The sequence below is a fragment of the Lepisosteus platostomus genome, chromosome 6 (assembly GCF_059453375.1).
Source record: "Lepisosteus platostomus isolate fLepPlt1 chromosome 6, fLepPlt1.hap1, whole genome shotgun sequence".
NCBI lineage: Eukaryota > Metazoa > Chordata > Actinopteri > Semionotiformes > Lepisosteidae > Lepisosteus > Lepisosteus platostomus.
Window position 1 is genome coordinate 61,458,437 of NC_142616.1, and position 20,013 is coordinate 61,478,449.

A 20,013-nucleotide genomic window follows, 5' to 3' on the forward strand; every position below is an offset into this window, starting at 1 on the left:
TCATGGAAGATGTTCATTAGCATCTCTAACTGCATTATAGAATACATTTTACATCCAAGTGAGACTAGGAGGGTGCATTTAACATCGGTGTAAAATTATCAGTTTCTAACCATTTTTTACAGTCCCAGTGTATCTGGTTTTGAGATTAGTCTTCAGTAATTGATTTTGTTGAGCTGTTGTGCATAATCGTCTGGTTTGTTCCCTGTGTTGTAATGCCAAATACTTGTTGGTGACGTTTGGGGGGGGAAGTGTATTCATTTTAGCCAGATAACTGATCTTTCTTAAGTCTTCATTACTTTTAATCTTGTTTTAAGTGAAAAAGTACAGCTGCTCCTCTTTCTCCTTGTCAGTAATGTCTTGGTCCTTGTTCTCCTTCACTTTGCGCGCAGGTGGCTGTGAGCGGAACATCAGTCTTTTCCCTGCCTAAGAACAAGGAGAAACAATACCATAAAATTCCAAACTGCAGGCCTGCTCACATAAAGACATGAGACTTGTACCGTGGCACCCTTATGTTCATTAATAATAGTATAATGATATGATATGAATAATAATGACCCACTCAATGATTGCTTTGAATTATTTTCCTGTGAAAGACGTGTTGAACAGTGGGGGAAAAAATACATCTGCACTCACTGGTTTTTTTATGTCCACCTGGGCTCTTTCTAGTGCTTTGCGCAGTCTCTCCTCCTGGTGCTGCTTCTGCATTTTAATTTTCTCCTCCCTTAGCCTGAAAGTGAAGTACAGAAAGTGTCAACTGATTTGCTTTATGAAAGGGAAAAAAAAAACACATAAACCTTACAAAATTAAGTTGGTAGTGTTTCTGATGTATTTATGTGCATTTTGCAGGCATAGGGAAATGGTTTAGGAGCATCACACATTGAGAGCACAGAAAGATACTGCTGTGAAATTGCTGTTCTGCTATACATATTCTGTATGTCATATGAAGATGATGGAAAGGCTGACGCACTTTGTATATTTGCTCTATTAAGTTTGCTGTTTCCAAAGAAAGAACAAAGGGACACACGGGTAACCACATCATTATATAACATACAGTAGGTGTGCTGGCACAATAGGTATAGATGCATTGACACTGTTAAAATCACTATGTTTTGGGGAAAAAAACACAAGTGCACATGTGCCCCAAATGCTTCTTCCAGCATTCTGTTAAAACCAGTCATAGGTGCAGTTCTACCATTTCACATACTACTGGTAATACTGTTAATAGACTCATGGCTTTCACCATTTTAATGTACAGTACAAGCATTGGGTCATCCGGGGCTTTACTGAGAAGATCTTTAGGCCCTGTGATTAAAATAAAGGCGTTATATTGATATAAAAAAGTTGCTGTTGAAGGGCCGGTTGCTTTGGTGATACTATGCGAGTTTGAATTACAGGTTGCAGCTCTCTCACATCACTCCGAACAGGCCATAAAAGAGCAAAGCTTCATCTGCTACAGCTTGGTAGTGTGAAGGTTTGTGAACCCAGTCGTGGTACAACACAGATCTGCGGCGGGAGACTCACTTGAGGCGCCGCTCCTTCTCCTTGGCCCTCTCGGCAAGCTGCACTTTCTCCCGGGGGATCATCTCGATGTTCTCGAAAAGCTCGTCCAGCCGGCCCTCTATGGAGGCGAGCATCTGCAGCGTGCTCAGGTTGGCCTCGTTGTCTCCGATGCAGGTGCGGTACACCTCCTCCACCTTCCTCCCCAGGGTCTCCATCATGTCATCCTTGGGGTTGGCAGAACACACGTGGAGTTGGGAACAAAATATGGAAGTTGCTTCGCTTGGGCCCTTGTTGAAGTGTTTAGAAGCTATTATTTATCAATAGAGTAAAAAAAACAACGAAGTGCCTCCTCACATTTGGAACCGTTCACATTATCTTATACCATTTTAAATGAATCCATTTAAACAACTTGCTTAGCTTGAACATTCACAATGTTTAAAGCTGGAGATGGCAAGTCATGGAATGTAATGGTGGTGTTCGAATACAACCTCCAACATGTTCAAGTGCTGAAAATAAAGAGTTCACATGTATCCTGTTATTAGGACAGTCTTGATCCTTGGCCATGGGAATGTCAAACTCTTTTGCGATCCAACGGGTTACCTGGTCTTCCGATTTGTATTGGCCGAAGGAGAACAATCTGGCTTTAAGCTCCAGCTCTGCTGCCCGTTCCTTCTCTCGCTCAATGGTTTGTTTTAGAATATCTATCTGCTGCTTTAGGATTTCGGTCTCCTGATCCCTGGTAAACCAAAATTGAACAATATGGTTTAGATAGAATAATCCAATATTCTTTTTTTAAAAACTCTGCGTATGTGTGTTGTTTGCATTTAGTTCTGAGCACAAATGAGAGTGAATTCTGCTTGGGGAGGCTTATTGCATCATGTGCCCTCTCTCATTAGTGAGAAAAAATTGTCTCGGTTTTTCCCAAGTGTCTTTAGTGAATTTACTGATCTGTGTAAAATGACAATAAATCATCGCACCCTAGTTTATGTAAATGACTGTGGTTACAGGATGTGTTGTCATTTCATAGTTTATCCCAAAAGGGCATCTACTGGATGAATTCAGTGATGCAGAAGACCTACTGTATGTTCAGAACAATGTATACTTAAGAACAAAATCTAAATAAAATCAAAAAGATCATATCACATTATCAAAGTATTAGAGCCCAATGTCTGCACATTGCATGCATTAACACATATTTAATGAATTTCCAAGAATTCATTAAATTAATCTTCAATGAACTCAGGAATTCATTGAACATGTGTTAATGCATGAAATTCTCTATCTAGATACAGTATAACAATATACTGCAGGTTATAAGTTTTAAAGTACATGAACTAGTTACCCTGTACAGTTCTAAAGGTTATCTGATGCTTGAGATCAGTTTGACTCTTGTGTATTGTTAATGGTTAAATTGTTCAGAAAAATAGGAGAGGGACATTTCCTTGGCCCCCCCAGAGGAAGAGAGACTCTTACATCTTTTTCTGGGTGTTGACCATGGTGTGCTTGAACTCTTCCAGGGCTTCCTCTGTCTCACGCGAGTTCTGAATGAGAGAGAGGTTCTGCTCCTCCAGTTCAGTCAGGATGTCCAGCAGCTGCTGGGGCTCGGTGAAATATAGCTCTGGCTCCTGGGGGAAGTGCAGACTCAGTGAGACCACAGTGGGCTGACTGGTATCCAAACTGATTCAAAGAACACAACCCAGCAAGGACTACTCTTCAAACACTCAGCTTCCAAACACTTCTAAAAAAACAAGGTACCTTTTTTCCCCTAGGGATTTCAACAAACCAAGGAATGCAAACAAGTATTGTATGACAACACACAGTTCAGTTATAATGATGAATTATTTATGATTTCATATATCTTAAAGGACTCTCATTCAATTGATATGCTGTTTGTATCAACCCCGTAAGAAATCCAGGCCAGGGGTTGTCTATTTAGCAGCAGGTCATAGTGCAATTGTTGCCGAGCCTCACAAACATAATTTTACAATAATAAAAGAAACAAAAACTGACTTCGTCGTCATCATCAGATGAGTTGTCTTCATTTAGCTGGGATCTTGAACTCCTGAAATATAAGATTCCTTTTCAGGGTATATTCACAGGGACATGGTTAAGGTGCAGAGAAAAAAATTAAACCACACCTCAAATGACATATTACATGTGATTTATTATGTTTTCACAATATTTGTGCAGCATCATTGGATGTTTTGATTGCACCTTTTAGAATATGCAGAATCTGCAAAAGCTCCAAGAATGAAGTTAAGATTTTTCTAATATCTGTCTAAGCAATATAGGAAAATGAATTGGAGGTCATTTGGAACTAGAAGAAGACAGATATTTTGCCTGTGAAAAGCTACAAATTTGTTCTTGGAAGACAGAAAACAGCAGGACTCTTCTGAACACTCACAATTTCCTACTGGAAGAAGGGGATTTAAGACTGTGTCTTGAAGACATCCTGGAATCCCTCACGGATGTTACCTCTCTCCCCCCTTGCTGTGTGACGTTCGAAGACCTGCTGTCTATGCCTTGAAGTGAGCAGACAGAGGAACCATGAACCAGCCTATATTCCTCATTTGTTTATGTTTTACGTTTTTTTTTTTCCCTCACACAGGCACTGTGACAGGAACAAGCCTGACTCATTCTGACGGGTGTCAGTGCCATATTGCTAACGATTTCCTGTAATTAAAATGTTATTCCATCTGAACTCTATAATGCTATTTACAGTTGTTTTGAGTTACAGAAATGTTTGCATTTGTCAGATCTAGGAGTAGAGGGTGCAATAAGGGGGTTTTGATTAAGGCTGCCACTTGGTATTAATTGGCACAAAATACAATGGCTATCTGAATGGATGGCTCCTTTAGCTACAGGCTATGCTTCTTTTTAAAAAAAAGTTGTTGTATTATCCAAATAGTTCAGTTACAGTTAAAGGTGGAAATCCTGAGTAGGAAGAAAACATACGCTTATCAGAGTGTGTGGCTCTCACTTCCTTGTTTTTGAGCACTGCTCTGGCTTGCTTGTTCTTCCGATGCTTTTCCTCATATTTCTGCTGCCACTCCTTGGGAGAAAGCTTCAGCAGAAACTCCTTGTACGTCATGTATTCCTTCAGGATATCCTCATACTTCGAAATGTCACTTTGAGCAAAAGTCAACACTTAGAAACAAACAAACTGGGGGTTTCAGGCCTTAGGACCCAAAATAGGTCTGATCTTTTCTGCATGTTTCACTCTTGCAGAAAAAGGGGTAGAGTTGCTCAGTAAGCCATATTTGAAAAGTGCTAGCAATCCTATATTCTTCTTTTAAGAAATAATTTTAAAAAATTAGAAACAAAATACAGTACAGTGAAGTTAAAGTATTGCATAAATCAGACCAGGATATCAGGGTTTCTCTCTCTAGACTGCTTAAAGCTTCATTGTGATTGTGTAACATAAGGAGGTGGTCTTTTTCAAAAAGTGTGGCAAAATGACCATGTACAGTAAATACTTAGCTTGGCCTCATATTGCTGTGTTACACTTTTGCTGTTTTACAAGTACTTCTAAAAACGTAAATCAAATCTATTTCAATAAATTTGTCATGTCTGATCCATGAATGTAGAAACTAGAAATCCCATGATAAAAGTTAACCTATTTCATATTTCTTACTCTTACCTCTTAATTGACACAATTTTTGCTGAAAGCCTTTTCTTTTCAGCGACCTTCTCCAGTTTCACTTTTGCCTCTTGCTCTGCACTTGAAAGACAAGATAATAGCCGAAAGCAGTCAAAGCATATTATGTGTCAAGACCTAACAAAACAAATTGATTCTATAATTCAGTGGCTAAAGCCAGTGAATCAACAAATAGAGCGAAGGACAGGTTAAGAATAAAGACTGTATTTTCTTTATTTTTAGGAACACTTTTTCAATCTCTAAAAGCCTTTTTTTCTAGTTACCTACTCTACTGTACTTTATTCTGAAAAACATTGTTAGGGGTGAACATTTGCCAACGAACTGGTGAAAAAGGGTTAATGTTTTGAAATATCAGGAAAATTGTCATGTGTCTGCAATTTTAATTATTAATGAACAAACTCCTATGAATTATGCATGTGTTCCTTCTAAACTGCATCATTTATAGTCTACTCATAGCTAGTGAGTTATAATAAAAGGAATTCTGTCATTTTCCTTAGTAAAACATGAGTAAAACATTTTTTTTTAAAGGGGTTATCACTGGAGGAATGATGACTTGTCCAAATCGAATGTTAGACTGTTACATTTTGATGGCTTCCACTGAATTCTTGTCATTCTCTTTCAGAAACGCGTCAAACATGGCAGCGTCATCTTCAAGGAATTGCTCAGCCTTCTCCAGTTTGCTTTCTTCAGCTGCAGCCACCTCATCCAGTTTGCGAATTTCATCCCTCTTAACTGCCAAGGAGTACTGCAGGTAAACAAGCATGGGGAAGAGATGATTACTGTTTTCCAAGAATTCAAAATTTAAGTTAATTCAGGTGACCGTCATTGAGAGTCACGCAGTTTTACTTGTGGGCTCCAACCAAAGTGATTTCTGTGCTTTCTCTTTTCTTTTTTGGTGATTAATGGGGTGACAGAGAACGCTTTTTCCCCCCATGTACTGTATCCCTACAATGAAATAACTCATTTTTGTGAAAACTGCCCTTGAATTTAGTAACTGAAAAACTGTTTTCTTTGATTTGTTGTGTTTATGACAAACCATGATACGCAGGCATGGTGGTAAACAATTACGCATTTCATTTTATCAGGAAGATGCAATTGCACACTTCTGTTCCTAACTTTTTATTTTAACTATAATGACCTGAGGGGACAATAAATTAATTATTAATTTATTGCATTAATTAGAGTGAAATACACAGGGTGTTTAATTAAGGCCTCGAGTATTCAAAAACGACTACTAATTTCGTTTAGGCTAGATTGAAATAAATGGTATTAATGGTCTTTCATTAAAGCCCCTTGCTGAAGGGAATGCTTGTATGATAATATAAAACAGAAGGGAGTTTTGATTTACAGTTTTTACCATATTAAAAACCATTTGTGCATTGGTAATTACGAAGCAGTCTTCTGTTTCAAAAAACTTATTTATATCTTATATAAATTCAAAGGTAAAGCTTTCATTGCTGTAAATAAGTCAGCATGAAAATGTAACAGAAGTGCATAAAGTAAATGTATCCTCTGATAATTCTGTATTGCAGTCTACTCTACACAGATTATTTCTGGGACTTTTTAACCTTCTTTGCTTTTGCGCTTTGTATCATTTTAAGAAAGAAAATCAATACTGTTTCTATTTAATGATCCAGTGGTGTCAGGAAACACTAGATGGCACTGGAATCAGAATTGAAGTCCTGAAGAGACTATTTTAAGCACACCCCCTCTTAGCTGTAAATAGCTAGATCCTGTTAATATGCAAGCTTTGTCCAAGTTAAATGGATTATGTTTTCCTACAGATAGCTGGGCATAAGTGAAAGGAAATAAAACATACTGCAGTTGTGTAAGAACTCATAGTATTGTATTCGGCAAAAGAAATATGGGGACTAATAATAAAGATCATCCTTACCTGTAACAGAAACATCTCTCTTTTCTTTGAAATAAATTCATTTATGCTTTCTCTTTCTATATTGCGATCTGAAAAGGGAATATGTCATTATTTTGTAATATTATCTCTGTATTATAAGTTCTTGAAGCTTATTTGACAAATTACTTATACGGTTCTTTTTCTAATTTTATATTTCCAAGTTGAGAATCACACAGAATTACTGAGAATTGAGAATTACTTCTCAGTGTACACAGCCAAACTGATTTTTGGCAGCTCTTCAGACAATTTTTGTCTTGCCTTAACTCCTTTCAGACACGCAGGCTCCTACAGTACATTGCACTCCAGACTTTGGCTATCCAGGACCAGAGTTATAGACCCTGTTGTTAGATGTTCCAGGTGGCCTCCACATGTCTATAGCTGTTGCTAGATCCTTACGGTATGTGATACTTCAGGATAAATCAGTACATTATTGCAATACACAGTACTGTACATTTGAGCAAAACCTAGAAAGCATACCTGCCTGTTGATTGGGCTGTAGGATATTATCTTATAGGTGGAAGTGTCCGGTCCTGGTCCTCTAGAGCCCTTGTGTTTTGTGATTTTCATGATCTCTTTAAAATACCAGCACCTGATGAGCTGGTAGGAACGTAACAATTTGCTTCTCTTTAGAACCGAGCTGGAATGAAAATCTACAGACACTACCTGCCTGCAGGACTGGACACCCCTGTCTTACGGAGATACCAAACCTCTTGTCATGGCCAGTTTCCACGTTGGATCATCTCGGAGAGCAAGCAGTGCCTCCTTCTCATTTTTGTCCTTCGTTGTCATTTCTTCTCCATCCTTCATTGCACGCCTCGTCTCCACCCTCTTGGTGTTCATTCGACCTGCGTAGGTGGTTTTCTCATGGATTTTAAGCTTCTTCTGCTGCTCACGCACCTGAGGATGAAAATTAATTCTGTAGTCAAACTCATAAGATACTAAGCAAGGAGGGAATTTGAGAGACATATTAAATAGACTTTTTATTCTCCACAATTGAAGCAAAGTTTGTTTCCGACTGTTTCTTGCGATTTAGAAACCTGTGTTTTTATATGTTTTCAGTAATAGTTCCATGCAACACAGATGTTGATCTCTTATATTGATATTTCAAGCTATCTGGGCTCAGATCAGACAACCATAAGTTACAAATAGAGAGAGATCAGAAGGGCTTTGAAGATATGTTCTTGCCTTTGATGCATTTTTCTTCATTTGCTGGTTTGTAAACTTTTGATGTGTTGATAAAAATAACCAGGGCTTGCTGAGTCATAGTTGCTGCTGGACACATATTAATGTTGCTGTACTGAAAAGTGATAACAGAATTTGTAGTTGTCCTGTATCAGTGATCACTCATGAAATGTCATTGTTTTCCCACATTTTTCTCCAGTAACATATTTGTAGAGTGCTCGACTATAGTTCCAAAAATAAGTGGCCAGGTGCATTCCAGTATTAAAGGAAATGTTCCTCCCTACTCCTGGGATTGGATTTTTCCCTTAGTTTTTTTATTCAATTTAATACCTGTATTTCAATAGTCAGAAGCAATCACTCACAAAACTCATTCTTCCCTGATTGTTCAGTCAGTGATGACATGTTTTAGAAGAACCAATTCAGATCCAATAGGGTATACTGTGACATTGAAAAAAAAGCTGACATTTTCAGCTCTGAGGCTTATAATTGTATCGATCTAGCATGGTATCAACAGTATCCTCTCAAACAACATACTGTATCACAAATTGGCCAATAGCAGCTTTGGCAATCTCTTCTCCATGCAGAACAACATGCATTTGTTTCTAAATATAGTTTATATTAAATATTTAAAAATATACAAAGATCAGTTTCATTTACAAGCTTCATGCGTTCTCTTTCCTTGTCCCTTAGGAGGAAGATATCATTATCTGCAGGAAGTTTGAAGGGATTTTTGTTGACCTGGTTATCATCTTCTGGAACTGTAACAAACAGAGGTGGGTCATTAAATAAAAACAGTATGAAGACATGATTCAGTACATCTTCATTAAAAACACAGTAGCTGTATTCCTTTTATATTTATAATTATATTTATATTTACTTATTGCAGATAATTTTTCTGAGATAATTTTATTTATAAATTGTTGATAGAGATCCATTTTAAAATAATGTTCTATAGAGGAAAGTTCATACCAAGCCTATTGTAAAAGCCAGCTGAATTGAATACTGGAGGCCTGTAATATTCACTTTAGCACAATCTCCATACCTCTAATTCCAGGTGACCCTGCAGCTACAGTTGTCAATACACAGTCCAGTCCCTTTATCCTTTATATGTTACTTTTGCTAAATATGTCTGCTTAATGATTGTAGTTTTGTTAAGTTTATTTACTGTAAAATGATGGATCCCACCTGTGACTACAGACTTTGTTTCCACGCCTGACTTCTCAGAGGGATTTAAGGATGCTGTACCAGATCGCAACAACGTTGTATGTGCCCCTTTGTAAGACAAAAAATTCTTATCAAAGTAGATTCACAGCTCATAGAATGGCATTTCCCATACAAAATGCATTTAAGGATGCAAGGATGCATTTTCTTCTAAGTCCATTTTATCAGTAAGCATGTGGTGTATTTCATGTTTTAAAACTTCTTTTACTTACACTAGTTCTAATCCAACTTCAAGCAAAAAAAAATGTACACTTGTTGTAGCGTCACACAAAGAGGTAAAGAAAACACTAATAATGGCCTTCTTCTAAAAGCTTATACAATGAAACTCCCTAAAGCCACAATTAATATAGTTCTACACAGACAAAACAGAAGAATATGCACATTCTGTATTTGCATGTAACAGCATAAGCTGACTGTATTAACAACGTCATGGTTCCAGTGGCTAGGACATCGAAAAACTGGGGCACACGCTCAGAACCCCATGTCCTGGAACCCCCTGGAGGTCAAAGCCCAGACCTCAGACCCTTACCAGTAACTCAGACAAGCAGAGCAATGCAGCCACTCTTGAACTTCATTTCCAAGCAGACAAATTTTTAAAAAATCTCGAGAGAAAAAAAAATCACAACCGTACTTCTGCTGAAAGGGCTTACTTGACAGCTTCCCCGAAGCTACGGTTTCTGGAGATCCTGGAGAGGATGGGGCTAATGACGGGGATGACATCATGGAACCTGGGTGTGGTCTAGGAGAATCAGAATGGAAACAAGGCAGGTTTCTGTCCTGCAGAGTACGGTGAGGGAGTTTCAGAGAAAAGTGTGGTCTTCCCTATGTGAGAACTCATGTAATTCCTTTGGAATCCTTACTACTTGCAATGATTAATCAGTGCCCAAGAGTAAAATAAGTATAGTTTAATAAGCCATATTTATTGAACTAAATAAAGTATTGTATTGAATAGCCACTTAAGAAGGAAGAGCAATGCTTTTCTGACTGTATGAACCTTGAGAAGTTGTCTTTTCAGGCTCAGGGCATTTTTTAACATTTTTTTTTAAATAACAAAAAAAAAAACAAATGCAAATCCTTGTACAAAAACTGGACACTCTAAGTAGATACTGGGTATACGTACCATCGGTGTATGTGTGACAGAGAGCATTGCGAGTACTGTGGAGTAGAAGTAGAGATGCTGCTCTTATCCTCCAGAGCAACTTCACTTCCTCCTCAAACATATCCAGTAGTGTAAAGGGGTCAAATGTAATTTTTTTTAGATAAAAGCCAAGGCAGTGTAGTGCAGTGTAGACTAATACAATTTCATTAGACATACCAGGAAATGAAGGCGCTCTAACAAGAGAGCAGAATGCATTGTCATTCTCATGTAGGGATTTTTACAGGGAATCAGAAAAAGTAATGTACGATGAAGTAAAGGTAATATAGTATATAGATATAGTAAAGGTTACTAAAGCATATAAATTGTGCAGTGAAGTTTAGTGGGTTTTTTTTTTGGGGGGGGGGTATGTAAACTTTTAGTCTGAATTTGTATTTTTTTTAAATAAAATAAAATGTTTCTTACCTTGAATGGGAAATCCCTTTCTCGATCAAAAATTCTAACAAAACGCCTTTTAGCAGAACTATGAAGGGTTCGACCCTCGCTTAATACTGTTTTTCTTTCTTCGCCCTTTTCAAAGTCGGACCTTGTTCTCGTTGTTTACGTTACCCTGGAAACAAAGAGCTGCTATTACCCCAGCAACGCCGACAACGTCACAGTTTGAAACAGGAGTGTAAATGACGTCACAATTAAAGTGTGAAGGCTTATTTTTCTACGGTAACAAAGTTTCTTCCTCTCCACCTTAATCTTATTTCGACTACTCTAGACAGTTATGTGGGACACATATGATTTAACTTCACTTAAAATGAAATCGGACATTTTTGTCTGTAGTACTGTCAACATTTTAAGGAATAGTCGGTATTAGCTACATTTGGCCTAAAGCGAAATTACTTATCAATATCGCATTCTAAGGAATGTGTTTTGCGATAACAGAGGAATGTAAAAATGTTAAATCAATTGATATTTTCTTTCCAACTGATGTCATGCGTTTATTATAGTTTGTCTTGTAACAAAAGTCATAGAATAATAGGGCACAGTATTTGACACTTGAAAACCGTAAAAGTTTTGATTCAAAAGTGGAGTTTGAGATTCCCACCGTCATGGCACTGAAGTGTAATATTTCACTTTTCTTCGCCACACTTACTGTAGTTTGTAAATTAGTCTGATGTGCAGACCTGCGCAGTGCATTATGTAACAATATACAGAACTGTAGTTCACCCCATCAAAAAGTGAAATGTGTGTGTGTGTCGGGGGGGGGGATTGTAAAATTTCAGGTTCGACGTGTAAGTGTATAATAGATTTCGCCTTGAATTTTCTGTGTAATGACTCAATATTTCTTAGAACTACGATTATCGCACGATGGACGTCGGGAGACATACACTGTATAGGCAACAGCGACTGTCCAGATCCCGAAAAAAAAGTATTTAAAATTAGGAAAAAGGGACACGTTTAAGTTGAGTTGCTGTTGCAGTTCTGCTGAATGCCAAGCGAGGTCAGGAAAGTTCTGTATCTCAGAACAAAGTTCACCAGAGCGTTCGAAGAGTTGGCGGTGATCAGAATCCGACTTTATCTGCACATTAGGAGAGTAAGAAGTACTGTATCAAAAATCATGCAGTGTTTAATTTGAAACTATAAATCGTATTGTGAAGTGCATGCAAGTTTTGTAATGTCCAAGTTGATAAAAACTGAATAAAACCAATATCTATAGTCAGATCTTTCCTCAGATACGCATTTTACTGTGTATACCAGATCATGATTATTTCATAAATGATACCCAAAGGTTATTTTAGGGTGAAGTGTAGAGGTACCCACATTTCTTAAATAGATGGAGATTGCCATCAAATAACAGAATTCCAGAGTGAATTTTAAGTCATAAGATCCCTTATTCTGTATACAAGCTGCTATTTTCATTAGTGCAGGAGCTTACACTATATGTATAGGAATATTTCGAACGATGCTTCTTAGGGTTTGGACTATTTTTCCAATAAAAGAAAGGACACTGGAAGAAAAAAATATAATTTAGCTTCCAATTATCTTTATAAGATTTAATTGTTTGGATTGACTGATCCTTCTCACGGAAATTTTGAACGTACTGTAAATGGTCTTCAAAACTATTCAGTTGTTTTGCAAATGTGGCACAAAGATGCAAGAAGGTGGCGCTATTTTCCGAACTACTAAAACAATTGTCTGGATGTGACATGATTTTTTATAGGAAAACCTCATGGCTCTGACATAATACAGGTAGGTATTGAACATGAGATACTGTATGTGGATATCTTGCATGTAAGCTGTAAATATTACCCCCAACATACCATGATAAAGGTATTTTTTTCTTCAAAGATTCTTTTATTTAAGCTGTACACATTTCTGGTTTATGAATCAGACAAGCTATGTGTAGATTTTGGTCATGCCGTTTAGTGTTTCCTAACATTAAAACAAATCAAATGCCTTTTTGCTACGAAATCACGTTTGAAAACCAAGAAACAGGCATCCTAAGCAAAGACTGCACTCTCAAGTACTCTTTATTGCAGATGTGTTTTTAGTTGCATTTCAGTTTTTGGCATTGGTGGAAAACAAGATGAATTGTGCCTGGGGGTGTTCTGTCTTAGGATGTGCCTCCCAACAATTGTTGACTGTAAAAATGATGCTGCCATCTGTCAACAGATGGCCACATTATGTTGGGTTCTCTTTTCTTGTGCCATACCCCCTGAGATGACTCCTTGATTAAATTTACAGTGGAACCCAGCAAGATATCTGTTTGGCAAATCCAGCTGTGTCAAAACTGTATCTTTGGCCCTGGAATGTTTTAACTTTTCATTGTGGACTGTCACTGGAAAATAAATGACCTACATGGCCAATCTTAAAACAGCAATGCATTTTATGTGGTTTCGTGAACTGTGTTTCTCATATACAGTAACACGGGCCAAGTGCTGAACTCTCTGAACCTTGCAATTACAGTAGAGCCTTTGCTTTGCATATTCTCAACCCTTGATGAAAACTATGACAAAAAACTGCATACAATATGTCGGTTTACCAAAGTCACTCAGTGACTTTTCAGAACCATCAATGGAAATGTATAATATTACTTTGAAACCCTAAAGCAGAGGTGGCAAATGTATCATTTACTACCTTTATTCGTTTGTACTTTACATTTTCTCTGTTTTGTCTGTTTCACTATGCAAGCATTATGTTGTTACAAAGTCCACATAACATTTGGAACATCCATGAAATCACTGAAGTTATAAATGGGTTATTAACGTCTGCATATGATTGCAGTGCAGCAGTTTACAAAATGTGTAAAACATGCATACAATTATTAAGTATCATTGATCTCTTATTGGAATTGGTCAATTGTAAGCTTGCAGGATAATGCACTCATTTTCAAGACATCTTCTTGCATGGAGTTCTAGTTCAGCACAAGGGTGTGGTGTCAAGGCTACCATCCAACTGTTTGACATCACTCCGAGCTACTAGAGAAGCACTAACCACAGGGAGAAGCAGTCTCTGCTGACCAGATTGTCCAGTTTGACAGCTTAAAAAGCATAGCTTCAGCATACAGTAGTAGGCTTATATAATTTGTTATTCCTGCTCCCTGATGAGCTATATTCACAGACAATGAATGTCTGACACTATAGTAATCATATAATTGTCTCTGTGAAACTGTTTTAATTGCATGATGATGTTAGGAGAAAAAGCATGCTTATCCCTTGCCTGCTGGGGGTATATATGTTAGAGATTGTAGTTGGCAGAGCATCCCTGTACTACTTGGGTCTCCATTACATCAGAAAAGCTATTTAGCTAGCTGCTAGAAGCAATATCAAACAAACAGCAGCCTTGAAGATGCACACTTGCAAGAGACCTCTATTTCAGAGTTCTGCTTAAAAACAATTTAGTGAGCGTTAAAAACTCCAGTCTTTGGGTATAACTGCAGCAGGAGATAATGTTTCACTAAATGCATAGCCCTTAAGTAATCAATTGTCTCATTAAAACTGCACTACAAATGCAATATACCAGGCTTCTTGGTTCTCTCTGTTACTATATTGCTCCACTACAGTGTTTGGCAACTCTATTTGTTAACACAGCATTGAACTTAACTACAAATTTCAAAACCAGGACCTGAGAGAGGATTGGAGCATCATCCAGTGTTTTTTTTATTCTGTGACCTTGCTCTTACAACATGGGGTTGCATTAACCTTTAGACAAGCCAGAGCTGAAATCTATCAAGCCGGCTCTTTTAGAACACGCTGACAAATATTAACTAAATCAAAGAATACAAAAAGAGCAAGAAGCACCAACTCAGGCTAAAACCTGACTCAGGCACAGTTTTGTAACTATTTTCTTTAGTTTTGATTTGAAAATGGAAGAAAGTTTTTTTTTTAATTCAACCATGTTTAAGCCTTGAAACTGTTGTGTATAAATTACATTTTACTTCACACTATGTCTGAGTCACTTACAATTTTAAATATTCAACTATCATAAGGAAAAATTACTTGAAAAGTATAGTTTAACAATGGGTTTTTCTCTCTTACACTAATTCTTAATTTCTCATTCTTGTTCTATTTGCCAAGTTTATGTGGTACGACTTAGCATTACAAGAAAAACTATATTTCTATTTTAAGAATTTGTTGGATTTGTACTTTTCCTTCAGCAATTTACATATCTGAAAGAACCAATTTCATCCACACATGAAGTGCAGAGCCTATTTGGGTGACACATGATAGCTACTATGTGTCAGCAGCTTCATAAGATAAGAGATAAGATCACTTTATTAGCCATATACAGTACAATTTCTTGTAGTAGGAATTTATCTTTTCACATACCCCAACTTGCTCTCCGCAAGACACACAGGGAAGCTGGGGGTCAGAGCACAGGGTCAGCTATTGTATAGCACCCCTGGAGCAGTTGGGGTTAAGGGCCTTGTTCAGTGGCCCAACAGAGTAGGATTCCTCTGCCAGCCACAGGATTTGAACCAGCAACCTTCCAGCCACAGGCACAGATCGTTAGCCACAGAGCCACCACTTTACAATTGCAGATCAGATTAGGAAGTGAGAAATAACTGAATTAAAGAGGAACACATTAAGTGTAGATAAGAATTTTACCAAGACAGATTAACACACCAACTCTTATGATCGGTGTATCATATTGAACAATGCAGCTGGGACATTGGTCTAATGCAGGGGTTCAAAATCCTGATCCAGTTGATCCACAAACCTGCTGGTTTTCATTCCATCCCACATTTGTTAGATAATTGAAGCCTTTCATGATATAAGAAGTTTCTTCAATTGAATATTTGCATTTTGGTAGTAGTCACAAGTTTGGGATTTTGCTTCTTGTTCTGCTCTTCCTCCTCTTCTATTATTATTATTATTATTATTATTATTATTATTATTATTGAAGGGTTTGATTGTGTAAGTGAGGGCTTGGCTGCAATAATAACAAACAGGTGTGTGAGTCAACAGGATTGGGAATCCCTGATCTAATTTTTTCTAAAAAAAAAAATGGCAACACCTACAGTACAGCACAGTTTTTCTTGTTACTATGTTTGGGCCAGAGAGAAAAAAATCACCTAATTGTCCACCAACACCATTTACCAGTTTTCCTTGGAGGTCTCCAGACAGTGCTGAGCTGCTCCTTAACATCTGAGATCTTGTAACATCAAGCTAGAAGGTGGTGCAATAGTGTCCTACTGTATTTCAAGTTACATGTGAGGTAAAAAAGCCTGTGCTGAGTCAGCTTAAGTCTTTGTGTGGAATGGCTTAGCTTCATTTTCCTTATGTACCTTCATTTTGAAGACCAACTGTATGCCAAAAATAAAATTACATTTTGGCCAATATGGGAATATTTCTTTGTGGAATAAGGACATGCCAAACCTGCAGCTGAAGACTGGGAGCAATGAAACACAATCGGGACTGAGGCATTGATACAATTTTCTGGAATCGACTCCTCTGTCAAGGAGTGAAGTCATTCCAAGTGGGAGCTGTTTGGACGGAACCCATCGTATGCGATCAGATATCTCGTTGGGAGAAGTGGAGGTGGACTGGCACGTTGAGATCAAGCAACTTCGCAGGTCAATCCGACCATTCCATTAAGTGAACGGCTCCTGGAAACAGCTGTATGGTGATGAGATAGATGTCATTCCTATATGCTAGTTACAACAATTGCAGATGATGTTTATTTCTTGTACTATTATACTGTCACACCTCGTCTGTTTCAGTGGCCAGAGCTCAAAAGCAACAGTTACTGTGTTTGTACCCATCCACGTGTACAACACATTTGCAAAGCAACACATTAGTGAAATCTGTAATCCAATATACAATATTGTATATATTATATATAGTATAAATGCAATAACAAAAGAGTTAATCATACAATATTCAATTGGATTTCTATTGCCTATCAACCTTTTATTCGTGGGGCTATTTTTTTTAATCCAGTCATGTAAAATATAAATTCACAAGTTCATACTTGTGAAAAAACATTAATCTTAAGCATCCTATACAATATAACCTATTTTTTAACATCTAAATTATTTACAAATGTATAATTTGTCTACAGACATGGTTTTAAGCAAAAGGCTGCTTCACTCTGCCTTTGTTTTCTTAGCTCCATACAGCAGACGTGCAACTGAAAGTGCCATTATCCAGCTGTACAGTAGCTTTCTACTTAAGTAATGTGCTTGCAGCTGACATAAATCCTACTTTGCTCTAGTTTTGCTCTTTGCATTCTGATTAGTTCTAAATCTCACAGCATCTGAAGGTGATATGAAGCTGCAATTGTAACAGCCTTTATGGATTATCATATAAGTGCAATTTCTTTCTTAACTCAGCCTGTTTTATGTACTGTATATTGCGAATTCAAAGTCTACACCAGCTTTAATATTTATAACTTCCAATATATTGCCTTTTTTAGTTTTACAAACTTCACAATCTTTTAACATTTAACATTTAGAACAGCCAATTGACCCTTTTAGTTAGGAGTTGTTCATTTTTCATTGTTATTTTGCCATAATCATTACTGTTGTTTTATGTCCTGTAACATGGAAAAGGTTTTATGAAGAAAACAAAAGACCTTTTCCAACCCAATTTTGTTTAACTCTGATCAAAAATTATTTTTATTCCTTATAGCAGAGGGGATTACTGCACCTATTTTTATGACATGTTTTTTTTTTCTCTCGGTGCTAAACCGACTTTGGAAAACACCCCACTGTTGAAAACAACCCTCGAATTTGGGCACACTCCCCATCTAATTTAAGCTCCAGGAACTTTTTGAAATGGGCTGTTGCCTGGAGGTGATGCCTGAGGGAAAGATTAAAGAAGTGTGCCAGAGTGTTGAGAAATTCTCTAGAGCTCCATTCAGTACCCTGTGTGTGATGTTTAATCTTTCATTCTAATCATTACTGCTTGGAATAGCCCATGTATTCCAAAGCAAGGCAAGACTCTTGTCTCCTTAATTTGATATATATAATTATGATTGATTCGTTTTTTCGCTTGTAAATACCCTTGCCATTCGATGCAGTTAATAACGAATTAAATATGATACAACAATAAAATTTCTGGCATTTGTATCACACATTTCAGCCCAAAAGATCCCAAAGCCATTCACACATAAGAGTGTACCCCCTTCATCTATCACCTCAGAAATGCAACAATTACGAACCAATTAGGCAACAATTATGCACCAGTAGCCCTACTTCCTGGCAGACCGGGTGGAGAAGTTATAAACTATTTTGCCAACTGAAACAAAGGGAAAAATAGGCCAGATTGTGCAAGCCGATTGTGGATTTTAGCCAGGACATCAGAGCTAGTACCTGTACTCTTATGAATGGTGCAATAGAATCTAAGCGAGTTACACCTCCGTTTTAACTTCTCTCCTGAAGGAGTGCACCATCTGCAGCATGGACCTGGGCCAACATAGTAAAATACACTGGACTGGAACTTCTGGTCCTGAGTTAAGAAAGATATCTGCTGGTTTCTGGTTATACCTATGTACAGCATGGACCTGGTTTTCTTTGAGGTTTCCCATTTCAGTAATGACCAGGCCCAACCTAGCTTCACTCCTGAGATTACATGAGATCACATCCACAAGGTGGTATAACTGCTATGCAATAAATCCTATTGTTCCGTTTGACAGATGTCAAACAGTGTTCTGCCTAAATTGGCCTTCTGCTGTATCTCTCTTCTCATTTGCTGGCTTCTGGCTGCTATGGAGAAACTGTTGTCCAACTGACTAAAAACTCTCCAGGTACAGTACCACTGGAATATTTGAATATGTTTTTGGTTTTCATCTGGAGTTAGGGCATTCAGCTCAGAGATCTGTGTTAAAGGTAGTAATGTCATTATGAAAGTTCCCAGGCAGGCATTTCACTCTAGGGAATAGGGGGGGCATATAGACTGAATTCAACCATTGAGTCTCCTGACTACAAAACTTTCTCTTGCATGAGCCTTTGCTTACTGGATATTTCAGCTTTTATAACCAAAGTGGTAGCAAATATTTGTAAGTTACTGTACTAAAGTTAAAAAACAGGCAAATTATAAAATACTGAAGATGAATACTATGAACTACGTTTTCTGTTGGCTTAGGATTCAATATAGTAAATCAAGGCAGAAAACTAACATGAAATATGTTAATAACTTTGGTTTATTTTATTATTTGCATAAATATTACATTTTATTTTAGATGAATTTCCAGGTGCTCATCTTTACTCTTTACACAACAGTATGTGATCAAGTATTTACAGAAAATTATGCTTTGAAATACAGTAGAAACCATTGTTCTGAAGTTATGTGTGATACCAAACATTGAGAAATAATTCTATTTGTTATCCTTTGGGAAATCGCTTATTCAGAAAAGTTAATTTTAGTGACCCTTGGCGTAGGGAATTTCCATTTTAAAGTTTCTTTTTTGTTTATGTGTTTGTGATAGGAAAACAAAACAAGTTGTCATTCAGGCAAATGTGCAATGCTTGTTTTGTGTCCCAGGAGGATATGAAATCAGACTTTAGTAATTTAAAAAATATATCAGCAAAATTTTCTTGCAAAAAGTGTGTTGATTTTAAAAAGGAAAAACTTTGTATCACATTTGTAATGGTAATGGCTTGGTTTGACTCAAGTTACAGTAGTGAAACTATTATATATATATATATTATATTATATTATTGTCTTTGATTTTTTACATATTGTTAAAATGTTTTTATGTCGCATGTATACGTTTTGCTTTTCAGTTCTCCAAACATGTTCATGCTATCTTTCTTAATGTTAGTTTAAAAGTACTACTTTAGTACACTGTACACAGGGTTAGAAAAATATTCCAGCAGTGCAAATATGTGAACAACTATAATAGTGATAAGAATTCTTAGAGGTCATGAATACATTTATAAATATGGACTTAAAATACATTCACATGTAGCATTAGCCTGTTCTCATCTAAATACAGTAGCTCTTAACA

At 37.1% G+C, this 20,013-nt stretch overlaps 1 protein-coding gene across 5 annotated transcripts; it reads right to left on the reverse strand.

Annotated features, from left to right (window-relative positions):
• Positions 1–277: 277 nt before the first annotated feature.
• On the reverse strand, positions 278–11,198 carry cfap100 (cilia and flagella associated protein 100). Of its 5 annotated transcripts, none has more exons than XM_088636743.1 (16): positions 11,035–11,198; positions 10,124–10,212; positions 9,438–9,524; positions 8,910–9,010; positions 7,778–7,967; positions 7,053–7,120; positions 5,740–5,903; positions 5,141–5,221; positions 4,456–4,628; positions 3,905–4,022; positions 3,511–3,562; positions 2,974–3,125; positions 2,101–2,236; positions 1,522–1,724; positions 634–727; positions 278–423 (listed from the first exon to the last, which is right to left on the reverse strand). In XM_088636743.1, exons 2-16 carry the CDS (start codon positions 10,194–10,196, stop codon positions 310–312), a joined length of 1,806 nt encoding a protein of 601 aa, XP_088492869.1. In that variant the 5' UTR covers positions 10,197–10,212; positions 11,035–11,198; the 3' UTR covers positions 278–309. The 5 variants fall into 5 exon arrangements, with proteins under 5 accessions (XP_088492869.1, XP_088492871.1, XP_088492872.1 ...); XM_088636745.1 differs by having other exon boundaries at positions 10,124–10,250; positions 11,035–11,189; XM_088636746.1 differs by having other exon boundaries at positions 10,124–10,201; positions 11,035–11,178.
• Positions 11,199–20,013: the final 8,815 nt, after the last annotated feature.

Bases quoted from the DNA above. Each gene is read 5' to 3' on its own strand.
- cfap100 (XM_088636743.1), bottom strand. From the start codon at position 10,196: ATGATGTCATCCCCGTCATTAGCCCCATCCTCTCCAGGATCTCCAGAA. The intron at 9,525-10,123 runs GTAAGCCCTTTC...TGTCTTACAAAG, and splicing joins AGCTTCGGGGAAGCTGTCAA to GGGCACATACAACGTTGTTG. The intron at 9,011-9,437 runs GTGGGATCCATC...TGTTTGTTACAG, and splicing joins AACAAAGTCTGTAGTCACAG to TTCCAGAAGATGATAACCAG.